Here is an 18,782-nt window from a genome sequence, read left to right as displayed (position 1 = left end):
GACGTTCTTTTCTGATTATCTTACAATAACCTGAAGTGGCATTTAAGTATGGAGTCCATCCAATCAAGTCGACTGGGACGATATCCGAGTATGTTTATGGGTTAAATGATATCAAAGATACGTAAACATTATTTATGTGTAATTGTGGAAGGTGACGCGAGAGAGTGTGCTCGTAACAAGTCATTTCTAGGTCTCTACTTTTCGAAGCGGAAGCACACGCTCCCCCCCACCCCACCCCCCGCCCCTCGCCCAATCCCTTCCAACTAGATAATTCTCTTTGAGTTGAATGAGTGGAGAATGGACACCAACTGAAAGCTGCGATTCAAAGGCAATACATTGAGAAAAGCAGCATCCACGGGCAACACAATCCCACCGGCCGCCACGGAAAAGATGCAAGAATGAGTCAACCTCAGCCGAATGAGTTCCTTCCTCCCCCGGAGTGTCCTGTCTTTGAGCCCAGCTGGGAGGAATTCGCTGACCCTTTTGCCTACATTAACAAAATACGGCCCATTGCCGAGAAAACTGGCATCTGCAAAGTCCGACCTCCGCCGGTAAGCCTCCCTCCGCGTATCCCACGGTTCGTGTCGCGGCCGGGCTTTCCGCCGTGGACGAGGAAGGAGCGTTAAGTCGCAGTCAAAGTTGTGTTTTTAGACGTTTCAACATGGCGGAGTTTGGATTGTCAGCTAGCCTGAGCGAGAGCTGTGTTGTGTTCGCTATCGCTAGCTTCAATCCGTCAAAAAACACACTTTTAAACGTCATCAACTCTCAAACATTTGCTTATTCTAGTGTACCATTTGTAAAAAAATGTTTCCTACTTTTAAGTGTAAATAAAAGCAAAAATAATGATATTTGTTTACATTCGGGCCGCAAAGTAGTAGGGTTTTTTTTGGACTATTGTCGTTAATTTAACCACTCGTTCTAATAACTCGATAAAATCCACTTTTTATTGTAGTTAAATGCAATAAGACCGTGTTTTAAGCTTACTTTGCACTAGTCTGACACAGCTACGTGATCGGTGGCCAACTGTTTATGGAGAAAAGGGACCCTTTTATCACAATAGACGAAAAGGTTGCTCTTTTATTTACGAAACTAACACAAAGAAACATTGTTTTATTCTTCGCTGTTTACTCCTGAATGTGTATTAAACATTTATTCAGGCCTCGAATTAATTTTAATCCAATTTTGATTTAAACTGGGGATAATTCTGCGTTAACTCGCAATTTCCTAACTTGACATTGGTCATATAATTATTGTTTTTTAAACACATCTTTATTAAAGACCAACCCATATTTACCATGCATTGTGTTAGGTTGAGAAGCCACTGCTTTGTCAAGGGTGTGTCCACGCTTAATTTGCCTATTAATTTTTTTTTAAAAATACAAATTGAAATGGAGTTATGCTTGCATCATTGACATTATTAGTCTGAATCCATTGTTAATGTCTGGAATATATATGATTTAATTGTTGGATTTGTATGGATTATTAAAAGGCCAAATTTGCATTGGCAACTAGGATTCTCAGTCCCTAAAATGACAACAAGAAGGGTTTATTATAGTCAACTGTAGGCTGAATCAAATTAATTCTGGGATTGAGGTGTCGAACAAGCTGCATCATACCATATCTAGATGGTATTTAAATATTCAGTGGGGGGTTTTATTTGACAAAAATAATGGAAATTGTTTACATTCGGGCCGTAAGTAGTAGGGTTTTTTTTGGACTATTGTCGTTAATTTAACCACTCATTCTAATAATTTGATAAAATCCACTTTTTATTGTAGTTAAATGCAATAAGACTGTTTTTTAAGATTACTTTGCACTAGTCTGACACAGCTACGTGATCAGTGGCCAACTGTTTATGGAGAAAAGGGACCCTTTTATCACAGTAGACGAAACGGTTGCTCTTTTATTTAGGAAACTAACACAAAGAAACATTGTTTTATTCCTCGCTGTTTACTGCTAAATGTGTATTAAGCATTTATTTAGGCCTCAAATTTATTTTAATCCAATTTTGATTTAAGCTGAGGATAATTCTGCGTTAACTCGCACTTTTCTAACTTGACATTGGTCATATAAATATTAGTTTTTATACACAACTTCATCTTTTATTAAAGATCAAGCTATATTTACCATGCATTGTGTGTGCTTTGTCAATGGTGTGTCCACGCTTAATTTGCCTAATAATGTTTAAAAAAAAATGTCAAATTGAAATGGAGTTGTGTTTGCGTCATTGACATTAGTCTGAATCCATTGTTAATGTCTGGAATATATATGATTTAATTGTTGAATTTGTTTGAATTATTAAAAAAAGCCAAATTTGCATTGGCAACTCAGTCCCTAAAATGACAACAGGAAGGGTTTATTATAGTCAATAGTAAACTGAATCAAACTAATTCTGTGATTGAGTTGTCGAACAAGCTGCATCATACCATATGTTGGTAGTATTTAAATATTCAGTGTGTTTTTATGTGACAAAAACAGACTATTCTTTAATCTCAGTAAAACCAAGATAATGATATTCGGTAACGATTATTATTATTATTATTAGCCTTTATTTAACCAGGTAAAATCCCATTGAGATCAAAGATCTCTTTTCCAAGGGAGACCTGGCCAAGAGGGCAGCAGCAAGGTTACATTAAAAACAGTAAACAAATACATAAAACATCACATTTACGACATTAAAACTTGCTCACATAACACATGTGCATACAGACAAGGTAGACTGCAGTCCTTTCACAGAAGCTTTAAACTCATTCAACGTAACAAGGGTTTGAAGTTTAATATTCGATTGTAGGTTATTCCAAGCCTTCGCTGCTGAAAACCTAAATGCTTTCTTGCCCAGTTCAGTTCTTACTTTGGGGATGACAAATTGCAGAACATTCATTGAAAGAAGATTGAACGATTGAAGAGAAAGTCAAACACAAATACAAATAGACGGAGTAAACATGAAAAAAGTAAACTAAATCACATTTTTGAGTGTAAAAGATGATCAAATGAACTGGAAATCTCATATAAAAATATGCAACATAAGGAATACATCAATAATGAATAAACTATGTATTGTACAAAAAAATCACTCCATATTCTCTGCAGAAATATGCTAAATAATTACAAATGTACACTTCACTCGCTAACTGTGTTACAAAAAATATCAGCTAGAATAAAACAATGTTGGATAAAAAGAACACTAACATCCTTTATTTATGGTATCAAAAATATTGAAATTCAATCATGTGGTGCATTTGCAAACAGCTAATGAACAATTAAGAACAGTTTCCCTTGGGGATCAATAGTTTGTCTAAAATTATGTACCAAGCAAACTATAACCTGCCAGCCAAGAATGTACAACACTTCTTCTCAACAAAAGAGGAGAAATGTAACTTAAAACATTTTATGCACGTACAACACTTAAAACCTTTAGCATATCAGTGTGTGGAATTAAATGATGGAATGGATTAATAAACAATGTACTAATATGATTCAGTGTAAGGGACTATTCATACGACAAGGTAGAAGAATTATGACAAATGTCTTGAGCTTACTGAAATTGAGATGTTATTCATTTCATGAAGTGAATCATTACTGACTTCACTGACTTAACTATGTATGAACACAATTGTTGTATTTAGAAATATTTGATGTTAGTTGTGTCACTAATCGAGAACATATGTGTTAGTAATTGCTATGATGCGGAAAAGGGGTAGGATTAAATAAGCTTTGCTTCTTCCTCCTTTTCGGGAATTTTGTAAAGAAAAATGAAATGTAGGTGATGTATCATACTTGATGTGTACATGTTCCACATAAACAGACAATGTAAACAATGTCAAATTGGATTGGAGTTGTGCTGGCATTGTTGACATTATTAGTCTGAATCCATTGTTAATGTCTGGGATGTTTTTGATTATGTGTTGGGAGTGAGTTTATCTAAAAGGGACAATACATAAGTGACATTTAACATCTAATTATGTGAGACTGTAGCCAATGGCTAATTTCCATCTCAAATTGATTTTGAAATGAAGACAAACACATTCAAAACATGCTACACAGATTTACAATATTAAAAATGTAACCAAGACTGCTGTAGACTAGGGTTGTACGGTATACCGGTACTAGTATAGTACCGCGATACCAATGAATCATATTCTGTACTATACCACCTCTAGAAAGTACTGTTTTGTTTTTTTAACGGGCATGATGGCGCATCGTCATGACATTGCTGGTTTTAGGAGCAGAGAAGCATGTTTGGCAGCGCACACACATGGCGTACTTACAAGCAGACACAGTGTGTAGACAGAAAAGAGAGAATGGATGCATTTTGGTGTAAAAAGTAAAGATAAATGTGAAGTTATAACACTGAAACACCCTCAGGAAGAGGTGCTTTAAGACATGGCTAGCTAGCTGGCGGCTGACATCCATCCGCAGTCGGCAGTGTATTAGCTACTTCTAAATCACTAATCCTCGCCTGCATGGCAACAAATAAAGTACGTTTCTTACACGTAACATTATCACTGGAGGACGAGGCATAGCTAAACATGCTTCACTACACACCGTAGCTCAACGGCGTCACAATGTAAACAAACGCCATGGGTGGATCTACACCTGACATCCACTGTAATGATACCAAGTACAGGAGCGTGTCTAATCGATACTACTATGATTACAGTAATTATTTTACTCTGTCAAAATCTTTTTTCCTTTTTAAAAAATTCATATTATGTTTATAAACTCAGGAAATACGTTCCTGGACACATGAGGACTTTGAATATGACCAATGTATGATCCTGTAACTACTTGGTATCGGACCGATACCCAAATTTGTGGTATGATCCAAGACTAATGTAAAGTATCAAAATGTAATAATCATTTATTCTTCGGTTGTTTAACAGAAGTGTAGATAGAACATGTTGAAACACAAAATAAGCAGATTTTAACAGTAAATGAACAAGTAGATTAATAATCAATTTTTACAGTTTGTACCTCATAATTTTGAGGAAATAATAGAATATAAATGACACAATATGTTACTGCATACATCAGCAGACTAATTAGGAGTCTTTGTTTACTTACTACTAAAAGACAAGTTGTCTAGTATGTTCACTATTTTATTTAAGGACTTAATTGCAATAAGAAACATATCTTTAAGGTACCCTAAGATTTTTTGTTAAAAATAAAGACAGTTAAATTTTTTGTGGTCCCCTTTAGTTATAAAAGTATCTAAATACTTTTTGGTACCGGTACCAAAATATTGGTATCGGGACAACCCTTGACACTCACTGTCACACATGCCTCTTGTAAATGTCATCAATACTTAACACAATTGATAACATACATATTTCATCATTTGCATTTCCAATACTAGCAGCTTATCGACTTTCATTTCAATGTTGGCTTCCAAGCAGCCCATTTTCCAAGTTCTTAGGAAGTCCTTATGTTAACAGTAGGGCTGTGAATCTTTGGGTGTCCCACGATTCGATTCAATATCGATTCTTGGGGTCACGATTCGATTCAAAATAGATTTGTTTTTAAATTCAACACGATTCTCGATTCAAAAACGATTTTTTTCCTATTCAAAACGGTTCTCTATTCATTCAATACATAGGATTTCAGCAGGATCTACCCCAGTCTGCTGACATGCAAGCAGAGTAGTAGATTTTTGTAAAAAGCTTTTATAATTGTAAAGGACAATGTTTTATCAACTGATTGCAATAATGTAAATTTGTTTTAACTACCGTAATTTCCGGACTATAAGCCGCACCCAACTATAAGCCGCACCAGCTAAATTTAGGGGAAAATACAGATTGCTCCATATATAAGCCGCACCCGACTATAAGCCGCAGGGTTTTGATGTGTAATTACCGTAGTATATAGGGGTTCCTGCTACCACGGAGGGGATTGTCGGGACAGAGATGACTGTTTGGGAACGCAAAGCGTCCCATTTATTAACAATAAATCTTTCAATCATTCAATCAAACTTTCACATCTTTGACATGGCGAACAGCATTCGTGCAGAGTACAAATAATACAATGGTGCAAAGTAATACAAAGTGCTCGCCTGTACGTTATCAAAATAACCAGCCTACCGGTATATGAAAAGTCAGTCTTTAATCATTGTGTCATCGTCTTCCTCCTGCGTACTAAAACCACTGAAATCCTCTTCGTCGGTGTCGGAGAAGAACAGGCCGTAAATAAGCCGCACCGTTGTATAAGCCGCAGGGACCAGAACGAGGGGGAAAAGTAGCGGCTTATAGTCCGGAAATTACGGTATTAAATGAACCAAAAATATGACTTATTTTACCTTTTTGAAAATATTGGACACAGTGTGTTGTCAAGCTTATGAGATGCGATGCAAGTGTAAGCCACTGTGATACTATTGTTCTTTTTTTTATTTTATTTTTTTTATAAATGTCTAATGATAATGTCAATGAGGGATTTTTAATCACTGCTATGTTGAAATTGTAACTAATATTGATACTGTTGATAATATTCATTTTTGTTTCACTACTTTTGGTTTGTTCTGTGTCGTGTTTGTGTTTCATCTCAATTACTCTGTTTATTGCAGTTCTGAGTGTTGCTGGGTCGGATTTGGTTTTGGAATTGGATTGCATTGTTATGGTATTGCTGTGTATTGTTTTGTTGAATTGATTAATTAAAATAAAAAAAAAGAAAGATTTTTAAAAAATGAGAATCAATTCTGAATCGCACAACGTGAGAATCGCGATTCGAATTTGAATCAATTTTTCCCACACCCCTTGTTAACAGGAATTGTCTTCCGTGTTTTAATATGGAAAGTAGCCATTTTTCTTTTAACGGCACCAAACAGTCCCCTCTGGAGCCGGAGCTCCTTGTCCCGTTTGCCTCATAAAGAGTTTGAGAGGAGGTGCAGGTGCAAGGTCGTTAGGAATTTTAATCACAAGAACTGAATCAGCATACTTTATTACGTTTTTCCCCAATTGAGTAGTTTGTATTTCTTGGGTATCCTGCATGATGGGCCTTTGATCTCGCACTATTAATGTTGTTTTATAAATAACTTGCACCAATTTAAGTGCGGATTTATTTGTCAGTGTCCAGCTTGTGATAAAGAAATTGTAATATGGCATAATCATTGTTGTTAAATGATTTCTTATGTCAGAAATTTTTTATTTTAAATCCAGCCCAGCTCCTAAATACTTCAAATCTTGAAGTACACTAAGTTTTGTTCAGTACAGAAAGAATTGGTTTAGTATCAAGAGTATTTCTTTTGCAGGAGAACACTAGGAGATGTGAAAGTGTTGCAGACAACTTGATAGGTGCAGTGCGGCTCGCTGCTTTATTTTACTGATGAATGGGTTATCATTATTAAAAGGCCATATTTGTATATGCAAATAGGACTCTGGGTACCTGGGATGACAACAGGAAGTCAATAGTTGACTGAATCAAACTACTTCTGTGATTGTGGCGTCCAACACGCTGCAACCTACCTTGATGCTCATGAAATATCAGTCGCTTTTTACCATCACTTTTCTAAGGCCATCAAAATAAAGTTTGTGTGAAAGTATTTTGAAATCCAAACACAATCTTCTGTCAGTGCTTTACTTTGTCATCCATTTTGATAGAGTAGACTTTTTTTTTTAGTAATTAACTAATCTTTATGTGCCCAGTTTTCCCCAATAATGTGTTGTGGATTGTGATATTTGACTTGTGTAATGGGCTCAAAATCCAGATTATGGCACTTCAACATTTGCCCAAGTGTCACCTAGTGGCTGCTGGTTGCAGGAGCTCTGTGCTCTTGTGTATTCTTGGTGTTTCCCTTTTGGTTCGGGCCCCGTTGGGACTGCGCGACTGCGCTGCTTTTTGGGGGACTTGGACCTGGGGGAGCCTTTTGGCATTTTGGTCAGCTGCTGCTTATGCGGAGGAAGAGGTGGCGTTGAGCGTCGGGATGGACGAGTTTTACGGGGCTCTGGCTGAATGAGCATGTATCGGACACTTTGGTCTCCCTGGACGGATTCTCGCTCATCTGCGCGGACTAAGAGCTAGTGGGCAGCTGTGAATGGAGTCGGCTCTCCAATTTGCTTTGTTGGTCTGTTCCTGTCTTTGACCATGCTCTCCCCCCCCCCCCCCCACACACACACACACACACACATACACACACCCTCGCAGACAATGGCGTAGAGCAGTGGTCCCCAACCACCGGGCCGCGGCCTGGTACCTGTCCGTGGATTGATTGGAAGAATTTAATATTTTTTTATTTTTAATATTTTTTAATTTTTTATTAAATCAACTTAAAAAAACACAAGATACACTTACAATTAGTGCACCAACCCAAAAAACATCCCTCCCCCATTTACACTCATTCACACAAAAGGGTTGTTTCTTTCTGTTATTAATATTTCTGGTTCCTACATTATATATCAATATAGATCAATGCAGTCTGCAGGGATACAGTCCGTAAGCACACATGATTGTATTTTTTTATGACAAAAACCAAAAAACCTACCTTTCTTGAGACATCAACAAAAAAAAAAGTACCTTCCATATGAGGACCGGTGAACAAGTTAGGACCGAAATCATGGTCCCAATACGGAAAACCATTGCATCTAATAGAGAATGTCTCATTTGGACCCCTGGTGGTGAAATCTATCTAAATTAGGGTGGTCCCAAAAAGGAGGGATTTTTCAAATGTCTTGTTTTTAAAAGTGCCCCCCCCTCTGGTCGACATATGAAATAACAAGTGAGTGTAAAAATTTGAAGTGCTCCCACTCTGGCCAACATATGTAAAAAGTGTGTAAGAAAATGAAATGCACCCCCTTTAGCCAAAATTAATAAAACAATATGTATATAGAGACATACTGTAATAACTTGAAGTAAATAATGAAGATTAAAAACCAATTACAAACAAACATTAAAATAATTAACTATAAGCTTACCTTTTTTATATGTAGGCATTTTTCGGAGGTCTCAAGAAGGTAAGAAATACATAAGTGTGTGTGGGCACATGTAGCATGTTCATGTCAGTTTATTTTTCTGAGTGTCTCATTGCCAACAATAGATTGATGCAGTCTAGATTGATGCAGTCTAGATTGATGCAGTCTTGCAGGAAGTTGTGTGGTGTGTTGCAGTCTGGTATGTCACGGCGTAGTAACAGTCACACTTCTGTAAGGCCCACAATTACTCATTTCGCGAGTAGTATATAGATGTACACACTGGCATAATTTGAATTGTTTAGTAAAGCTTTGTAAATATAACAGTATTATCACACAAGCTCATTGTTACACATGAACTCTATTGAAATGCAAAAAGATGAAATGTGAGTTTTGTGTGTGCCATTCATTGTTTGTTTTTTTGTCAACAGGAATGGCAACCTCCATTTGCTTGTGATGTTGACCGATTGAAGTTCACACCGCGCATTCAAAGGCTCAATGAGTTGGAGGTACGTGGATTCACATGAAAGGGGAACTGCACTTTTTGGGGGGAATTTTGTCTACAATTCACAATCTTTATGAAAGAAAAGAACACGTTTCTCTTTTTTTAATGCATTCTAACTTGTAAAAAAAATCATCTTACAATGGAGTAGATGGGAGCTCCTCTATTCCGCTCACAAAGCCCTCTAAATAACCGTCCAAAATGCGCCAACAATACTTCATTTACATTTAATGACTTGAATATTAACCCACCGTGGGCAGCACGGTGGCACAGGGGTTAGTGCATATGCCTCACAATACGAAGGTCCTCAGTAGTCCTGAGTTCAATCCCGGGCTCGGGATCTTTCTGTGTGGAGTTTACATGTTCTCCCCGTGACTGCGTGGGTTCCCTCCGGGTACTCCGGCTTCCTCCCACCTCCAAAGACATGCACCTGGGGATAGGTTGATTGGCAACACTAAATGGTCCCTAGTGTGTGAATGTGAGTGGGAATGTTGTCTGTCTATCTGTGTTGGCCCTGTGATGAAGTGGCGACTTGTCCAGGGTGTACTCCGCCTTCCGCCCGAATGCAGCTGAGATAGGCTCCAGCACCCCCCGCGACCCCAAAAGGGACAAGCGGTAGAAAATGGATGGATTGTTGGAATATTAACCCAGTATTAACGATATTGTTATTATAGGCACTAACATTAACAGGGTATCTGCGGGGTCTTAAAAAGTCTAAAAAAGTCTTGAATCCAATAATTTGAATTTAAGACCTTAAAATGTCTAAAATTCTCCTAAAATCTGATAAAAGGTCTTAAATATAATTTTGAAAGGTCTTAAAAATCTATTGCCATTACTACATACACGGCGGAATTAACTGTGCTGCCCGGTCAGAAGTTTATAGTTTGGCAATTTGTTTTATTCTGACTTCCAAACAAATGTTTGGTTCACAACAGAGCGGTACCTGGTGATTTTAGTTCATTTAAGCGTTTTGTATTCCAATGTGAAAGAGCTGTGAATAAATACATACACTTTGCAAGTAATTCTGGGCCTCCAATTTTCCTTCAAGATTTTTGTACTTTTTTGCCCGTATTGATGTGAAATGGGTCTTAAACTGTATTCATTATCGTCATCATCATGGCGTCGATGAAGGCTGCCTCGGTGCTCTCGTGCGCTCTGTTTTGTTTGTTTTTGTGCGTAAATTGTGTGTCCGCGTGCTCTTACACCCACGAAGAGCTACTGAACATCAGATCCATCATCCCTACGGACTTATTACCGGTCATCTTAGCGTCAGCTGCGGATTTGGTCTATTCTGTGATCAAAAGAGGGAGACCGCACCGAAGAGGGAAGCGAGCGGGCGCCCTTGTCCGTCTCCGCGGACGGGGATTACGCACGCCTCTACCAGGCATCTTTCTCTCCAACGTCCGCTCACTTGCCAACAAGATAGATGAGCTAGCGTTGCTGATGAGAAGAAGCAAGGACTTTTCCTCATCTTGTGTTTTGTGCTTCACGGAGACGTGGCTGAGCGCAAGTGTCCCGGACAGCGCGGTTCAACTGGAGGGCTTTAATCTTCTCCGCGCGGACCGAGACGCGGGGCTCTCCGGCAAAAAAAGAGGGGGAGGAGTCTGCTTCTTCATCAACAACAGCTGGTGTACAAAAGTGACGATATCCAAACACTGCTCTCCTTCTCTGGAATATATTTTAATTCACTGTAAGCCCTTTTACTCACCGCGTGAGATCATTTCATTCATACTGGTGGCTGTTTACATCCCACCCGGCGCGGACGTGCGTGACGCTCAGCGCACGCTTGCAGGCCAGGTCTTACATGTGGAACGGTCTTTTCCGGACTCTCTTGTTATCGTGCTTGGTGACTTTAACAAGGGAAATTTGAGCCAGGAATTACCCAAGTATAGGCAGTTTATTAAATGCCCGACCAGAGAGGAGAACACTTTGGATCACTGTTACACTACAATAAGCAAGGCTTTTCATGCAGTCACGCGCGCTGCTCTTGGACTATCAGATCACGTGATGGTGCACTTAATCCCTTCATACAGACAGAGACTGAAACTAGCTAACCCTGTTATGAGGACCATTAAGTGTTTCAACGCCGAGGCTGTGGAGGAGCTGCGTGCATGTTGGGAGACGACAGACTGGGAGGCAATTGGAGCGGCCACGGACAATCTGGACAAGTATACGGACACTGTGACCTCATACATACAGTTCAATGAGGCGCGCATCATTCCAACGCGCACCAGGGCTTGTTATAACAACGACAAGCCCTGGTTCACACCCAAGCTCCGACAGCTGCGCAAGAAGAAGGAGGCTGCGTGGAGAAGCGGGGACCGGAGTACCTACAGAGAAGCGAAGTACCACTTCAACAGGGAAGTGGAGAAAGCTAAATCTGTGTACTCTAACCGTCTACAGGAACAGTTCCGCTCCAATGATTCTGCGGCCGTTTGGAGAGGGCTAAGGGCCCTTATGAACTATAAGCCCAAAAACCCCCAGGCCCTGAATGACTGGACTCTCGCTCAGGGCCTCAACACACATTACTGTCGTCATGAACGGCCTTCAGCTCATCAAAGCTCTGCTCCCACCAACGGCAGCACTTCATTAAAGGATTTAAAGGACTCCAAGGACATCACAGGACTCCAACAACATCATAGGACTTTAAAGGCCCTCTCCATCCGAGAAGAGGATGTACGCCGGCAGTTCTTGAAGCTGAACACGCGGAAGGCCCCCGGGCCGGATGGTGTCTCCCCCTCCACTCTCAGACACTGCGCGGATCAGCTGGCTCCTGTCTTCACTGACATTTTTAACACCTCTCTGGAGCTATGCCGCGTGCCGTCCTGCTTTAAGACCTCCACCATTGTCCCTGTCCCCAAGAAAGCACGGATCACAGGACTTAATGACTACAGGCCGGTTGCGCTGACGTCTGTGGTCATGAAGTCCTTTGAGCGCTTGGTTCTGCCCCACCTCAAGGACATCACCGCCCCCCTCCTGGACCAACTGCAGTTCGCCTACAGAGCCAACAGGTCTGTGGATGATGCAGTGAACCTGGCCCTCCACTTCATCCTGGAGCATCTGGACTCCCCAGGAACCTACGCTAGCATCCTGTTTGTGGACTTCAGCTCTGCCTTCAACACCATCCTCCCTGGACTGCTACGAGACAAGCTCTACCAGCTCAGCGTGCCCGACTCCCTCTGCAGTTGGATCAATGACTTCCTGACAGACCGAAGACAGCATGTGCGGCTGGGGAAGATTGTCTCGGACAGTCGAACCACGAACACTGGTACATTACATATATACTTACAGGATGATGAAAATATGTAAATATTACATGTTATTATGAATTTTAATACATTACATATATACTTACATCATGTATATATTACATATGAATGTCACTACATTACATATATACTTACATCATGTATATATTACATGTTATTATGAATGTTACTACATTACATGTACCGTATACTTACAGTATGATGAAAATATGTAAATATTACATGTTATTATGAATCTTACTACATTACATATATACTTACAGTGTGATGAAAATATGTAAATATTACATGCTATTATGAATACTACATTACATATATACTTACAGTATGATGAGCATATGTAAATATTACATGTTATGAATGTTACTACATTACATATATACTTACATCATGTATATATGACATGTTATTATGAATGTTACAACACTAAATATATACTTACATCATGTATATATTACATGTTATTATGAATGTTACTACATTACATGTATACTTACAGTATGATGAAAATATGTAAAGATTACATGTTATTATGAATGTTACTACATTACATAACATTACATCATGTAGCTAAAACCTTGATGGAGGCTTTTGGGATGTTTTTAAAGGCTTTATTGTCAGAATATTGTAAGCATACTTTTGTTCGCATTATTTACGAGTTAGAATGTCTAAAAAAAGTGTTCTTGTCTTGCATGAGGATTGTGAATGATAAGCAACATTTCAAAAAAGTGCAGTTCCCCTTTAAGTGTGTGCACTACTTGCAATTCACACGTGCTGAAATATGCCTGATTGTAATTCTCACGTTTTAGGCTCAGACCAGAGTGAAACTGAACTTCCTGGATCAAATAGCAAAGTTTTGGGAGCTTCAAGGCTGCACCCTGAAAATTCCCCATGTGGAAAGAAAGATTCTAGATCTGTACCAGCTCAACAAGGTGCCTGCAAATTCTGTCACGGTGTTTTTCTGCACATGAAGGTAACGTCATTTAAAAAAAATTATTGATCTGTCCTTCAGCTGGTGAATGAGGAGGGAGGCTTCGATGCCGTGTGCCGAGACCGCCGCTGGACTAAAATCTCCATCAAGATGGGCTTTGCGTCAGGCAAGGCAGTCGGCTCACACCTGCGGGCCCACTATGAGCGGATCCTCTATCCTTACAACCTGTTCCAGACTGGAGACAATCTGCCAGTACGTTTCATAACAAGTCTTTACGCCACCAAGGTTGTTTTCGTATTTTGCTAGTCTGATATCAGGGAGTCAGTCGTGTTTGGCCTTGTGAGCTTCATTTTCTATGCGACTGTCTTGGCATCACAGATTTACTGGCACTATCTATCTCCAGTAGGTCAAACACCCACTGAGAGATTTATTATTGAGTGTTTCACACAGATACTCTTCAACAAATGGCAGCCGCTATTATACACAATGCTTGACACTTTATAGCGGTACACCAATCCAATAACAGCCAACACCAAAATATTTTTTTATTTTACATACCGTATTTTTCTGACTGTAAAGCGCACTTAAAATCCTTTCATTTTCTTAAAACTCGACAGTGCGCCTTATAACCTGGTGCGCCGAATGTACGGAATAATTTTGGTTGTGCTTACCGACCTCAAAGCTATTTTATTTGGTACATGTTGAAATGATAAGTGTGAGTAGTAGATGGCAGTCACACATAAGAGGTACGCGTAGACTTCAATATGATGGCAGTCACACGTAAGAGATACGTGTAGACTGCAATATGACTCAAGTAAACAACACCAACATTTTACATGTTCCATTTAAAATATAGAACATTACACATGGCGCTCAAAATCTATCAAATGTTTTAGTACGACTTTGGTAAGCTATGAAGCAGCACCGATTGAAGGATTGTACTGTGCTTCATCATAGGAGTATTATTATGGTGTGTGTATAAGGTAAGACATATTAGCTGCCTTTTTGTTTCACAATATTATGCAAAACCAACTTTGCTTACCTTCTGGTACCTGCTGATCTGTATTAGGGATCTGCATAAGTCCTGAAATTTTTATGAGTCCGCCTTTGTAGTCCGTGTGACGCCGTAGTCGATAAGCTTCTTCTTTTTCTCTATCTTCTTGTTATGGCACATGTATCCTTCGCTGTTGCCATTTGTAATATAAAGTAGTGTAAAGTTCTTACTTACTGTATATCTGTCAATAAACTCGCCATGAAAGCGCTAAAACATACCGGTGTAGTGAGTTTACATTATTCACCCAAGGAACTTTTAACTATTAGAGAGTTCCGGTCGGACGGTTTTTCACGGGACACATTTCCGGTGTTGTTGTTGCACTGGTGAACCACGGATGAGGAGGTGCTGCTCCGTTATTGATTGAAGTAAAGTCTGAATGTCATTGAAACAGTTAGCTCCATCTTTTGACACTTCTTCCACTCCCATCCTTGCACGCTACACCGCTACAACAAAGATGACGGAGAAAATATGCTGTCGAAGCCACGTAAATAAGACCGCCCACAAAACGTCGCATCCTGAAGCGACTGTCAGTAAGCAACTTGAAGATGATCTGTAAAACATAATCTATGCAACATTTTGACCAAAGAACCACCATTACATGTTATGTAGACCACAAGGAAGTATTTTACATTTACAAAAACAAAAATATGACCCCTTTAATGCGCCCTATAATCTGGTGCGTCTTTTGTATGAAAATAGACCTGACTAGACCTGCTCATCGGCAGTGGCCTCATAACCCGGTGCGCCCTATGGTCCGGAAAATACGGTTTATATTTCTTTAACGATATGTTGATCACTGTTGTTTGCTGTGGTATGCAGCTGCTCTGCATCAAATGTAGTGATATGCCTAGGGAACATTTTCACACACTAAAAGAGTAACCCATTTAAAATGGATTTAAGATTAAAATATAGTCGAAGTAAACCTCTAAGGTAGGGATATTCAACTAAAGTGTTTAGGGGGCCACATTTCTAGAATGCTAAAGACCAGGGGCTTGACTTCCCCCGTCACTATTAAACTTATGTGTATGTTCCAGGCATGTGAAAGTTTTAAACATTCATTTCCGCCTCAAAATATAAATGTTGCGGGTTTTTTTAATGAAATATTGTAGTGTGTAAGGATGAAAGGAAGAGTGTCAAAAGATGGAGCTATCTTTGTTTTCTTATCAGCAATAGAGGAGTAACTAAGCATTTGTGTCTTCTCAGTGCAACACAAAACACCAGAAATGGGTCCTGTGAAAACCTGTCTGACCGTAACTCTAACAATAACAAAAGTTCTGTGGGCGAATTAACTCCCACTCTAACAATAACAAAAATTCCGTGGGCGAATTATGTAAACTCACAACAATATCAAAAAAATTGGATTTGAAACAAAATTAGTTGAACGCTGGCCTCAGCCGTAGGTACTCGTAGTTCCTCTGGCCTTAACGCCGCACTGAGTTTTAGGACCTGAAACAAGTTCGCTATTTAGCATAGTTAGCATAATCTAGCATCATCATTTGACATTATATTTTCAATGATAATAATGTTAGTAAATTACAACAAAAAAAGACATTAAATTGGACATGTAATTGTAAAAAAAAACAAAAAACTAAAAGAGGTTGGTAGATAAGAATTAATGCAAAGATAAATATATAATGTAGAAATGCACCCAAGTGCAGGAAAGGTGTTCATTTTCAACATTTCCTTCCGGGGCCTGTGTGGCAGCACTTTGTGCCAATGGAAAGTTTCCTCTTTGTTTATTTATTATTTATCAGTTTTCCTCTTTTTTTCTCAAAGAGTGCTCACATGCCTGACATTCTGTATAACCAGCGTCCTCTACAGTAGATGTTTGATTTAGGTCTATTTTGTTATAGGAGCGCACTGCTGTTTTTAAGACCTTCTACAAAAAAAAGTTAGTCAAACTTTTGAAAAGCACTGTAGTATTTTTAAGAATTCGATGCAACAATGTGAGTCTCTCACAGGTTTTTTGAACCGAACTCTTGGGCAGGTAAATAGCCCAAATGTTGAAAAAGAAAGGACCTACAAAACCCAAAACCACTGAAGTTGGCACGTTGTGTAAATGGTAAATAAAAACAGAATACAATGATTTGCAAATCCTTTTCAACTCATATTCAATTGAATACACTGCGGACAAGATATTTAATGTTCGAACTGAGAAACTTACGTTTTTTTTGCAAATAATCATTAACTTAGAATTTAATGGCAGCAACGCATTGCAAAAAAGTTGTCACAGGGGCATTTTTACCACTGTGTTACGTGGCCTTTCCTTTTAACAACACTCAGTAAATATTTGAGAACTGAGGAGACACATTTTTGAAGCTTTTCAGGTGGAATTATTTCCCATTCTTGCTTGATGTACAGCTTAAGTTTTTCAACAGTCCGGGGTCTCTGTTGTGGTATTTTAGGCTTCATATTGCGCCGCACACTTTCAATGGGAGACAGGTCTGGACTACAGGCAGGCCAGTCTAGTACCCGCACTCTTTTACTACGAAGCCACGCTGTTGTAACACGTGCAGAATGTAGCTAGACATTGTCTTGCTGAAATAAGCAGGGGCGTCCATGAAAAAGACCTTCCTTGGATGGCAACATATGTTGCTCCAAAACCTGTTTGTACCTTTCAGCATTAATGGTGCCTTCACAGGTGTGTAAGTTACCCATGCCTTGGGCACTAATACACTCCCATACCATCACAGATGCTGGCTTTTCAACTTTGCGCCTGGAACAATCTGGATGGTTATTTTCCTCTTTGTTCCGGATGACACAACGTCCACAGTTTCCAAAAACAATTTGAAATGTGGACTCGTCAGACCACAGAACACTTTTCCACTTTGCATCAGTCCATCTTAGATGAGCTCGGGCCCAGATTCCGAAGTAACCAGACTTTAGCAACACCTTATTTACATAAATCTTATTATGAAAACAAAGTGTGCCAAAAAAGAGAGAAGTGCCTTGAGGAACGCCTCAGTTATGTAAATCACAAGTTAGGACCCCAGCTCGCAAGGTTCAAATGTCAATGCGAGGATCTGCCAAAGTGTTTAGTGGTCCAAGCCCCTCTATAGAACAGGAGCACTCTAGGTTTGTAGGAAAAATGTTTTGAACTGAACTTGGGGCCTAGCATGGTGTCATTCCTGAGCCCGGCAGTTGAATAGCCTTGTTTTAAAGGCTTCTGTGTTTTTATAAGTCTGTCCACACCATATTGTCAAGATGTGACGTGTAGAAAACTAAAGTTGTCATCCCATGGTCCTCATTTGCTTTCCAGAGAGCCACCTTGACCAACGACACTAAAGACAAGGAGTACACCCCACATGACCTGCCGCAGCGCCAGTCCGTGCAGCCCCAGGAGATCTGCAGCATAGCTCGCCGTGCAAAACGGATGCGATCTGAAGTGAGTGTGGTCTGCCCACTTCTGTTTTAAGTTTCCTCTTCATGTAACGTCCCCCTTCCCCCATCTCGACACTTTTACAGAGAGGCTGTGGTAAAAGTGAACTCAGGGAAGTTTGTGAGAATCGCCCCAATCTCAGGAGGAGAATGGGAACGTATGTTGCCAAGCCAGAGCCTGGTAAGAATGAAGACTCTTGAAAGGTTTTTGATGAGTAAGTCATGTTCAAAGCCTGGTTTGTGCGTGTGTTTTAGTGAGAATGGCCGTGAAAGAGGAGCTGGTTGAACATAAAGTTGCTGTAATTTGTGAAGAAAGTGTGTTACATACCACAAACAATGGTACAACAAGTAAAGTGAGTACACCACGGCATACCCTATTTTTCCGGACTATGGAGCACACCGGTATTTCAGCCATACCTGACAAGTTTTGGAAGAAATACATATTTTTACATATATTAGCCGCACTGGATGATAAGCTGCTATGCTATGAATATTTAGTAAATGTTCATTTACATACATTAATTGTTTCCAAACAGTGGCTGTAACAAGGCAGTAAAACGGATGATCAAAAAAAACAGAAGTCATCATCATGGACCCACTAGTTGTGAAAGCTATCTCTTTAGTCAGCTAAACAAACTTAATAACTCCACGGTGACGTTTTGGTGAATTTACGGAGGAATTTGTGAAACTGAAACAATACAAAAAGAATGCCATTGTAAGTTAATAATGCTAACACAGATACTCGTAAACCTGT

The 18,782-nt window shown here is 39.5% G+C and overlaps 1 protein-coding gene across 1 annotated transcript in view; it reads left to right on the top strand.

Annotated features, from left to right (window-relative positions):
- The first annotated feature begins 229 nt into the window (after positions 1-229).
- The window catches only part of LOC133655324 (lysine-specific demethylase 5B-B-like), a 69,617-nt gene continuing 51,064 nt past the window's right edge, over positions 230-18,782 (top strand). The window contains exons 1-7 of the mRNA XM_062055355.1: positions 230-551; positions 9,326-9,403; positions 13,475-13,597; positions 13,678-13,848; positions 17,910-18,035; positions 18,116-18,209; positions 18,284-18,381. Coding sequence (XP_061911339.1) covers positions 399-551; positions 9,326-9,403; positions 13,475-13,597; positions 13,678-13,848; positions 17,910-18,035; positions 18,116-18,209; positions 18,284-18,381 — 843 coding nt within the window. The 5' untranslated portion in view covers positions 230-398. The remainder of the gene's footprint in view (positions 552-9,325; positions 9,404-13,474; positions 13,598-13,677; positions 13,849-17,909; positions 18,036-18,115; positions 18,210-18,283; positions 18,382-18,782) is intronic.

This window comes from Entelurus aequoreus, linkage group LG01, assembly GCF_033978785.1.
Source record: "Entelurus aequoreus isolate RoL-2023_Sb linkage group LG01, RoL_Eaeq_v1.1, whole genome shotgun sequence".
Classification (NCBI taxonomy): Eukaryota; Metazoa; Chordata; class Actinopteri; order Syngnathiformes; family Syngnathidae; genus Entelurus; species Entelurus aequoreus.
The sequence above is the reverse complement of the archived record's forward strand: the minus strand, read 5'-3'. Positions and strand labels throughout refer to the sequence as shown.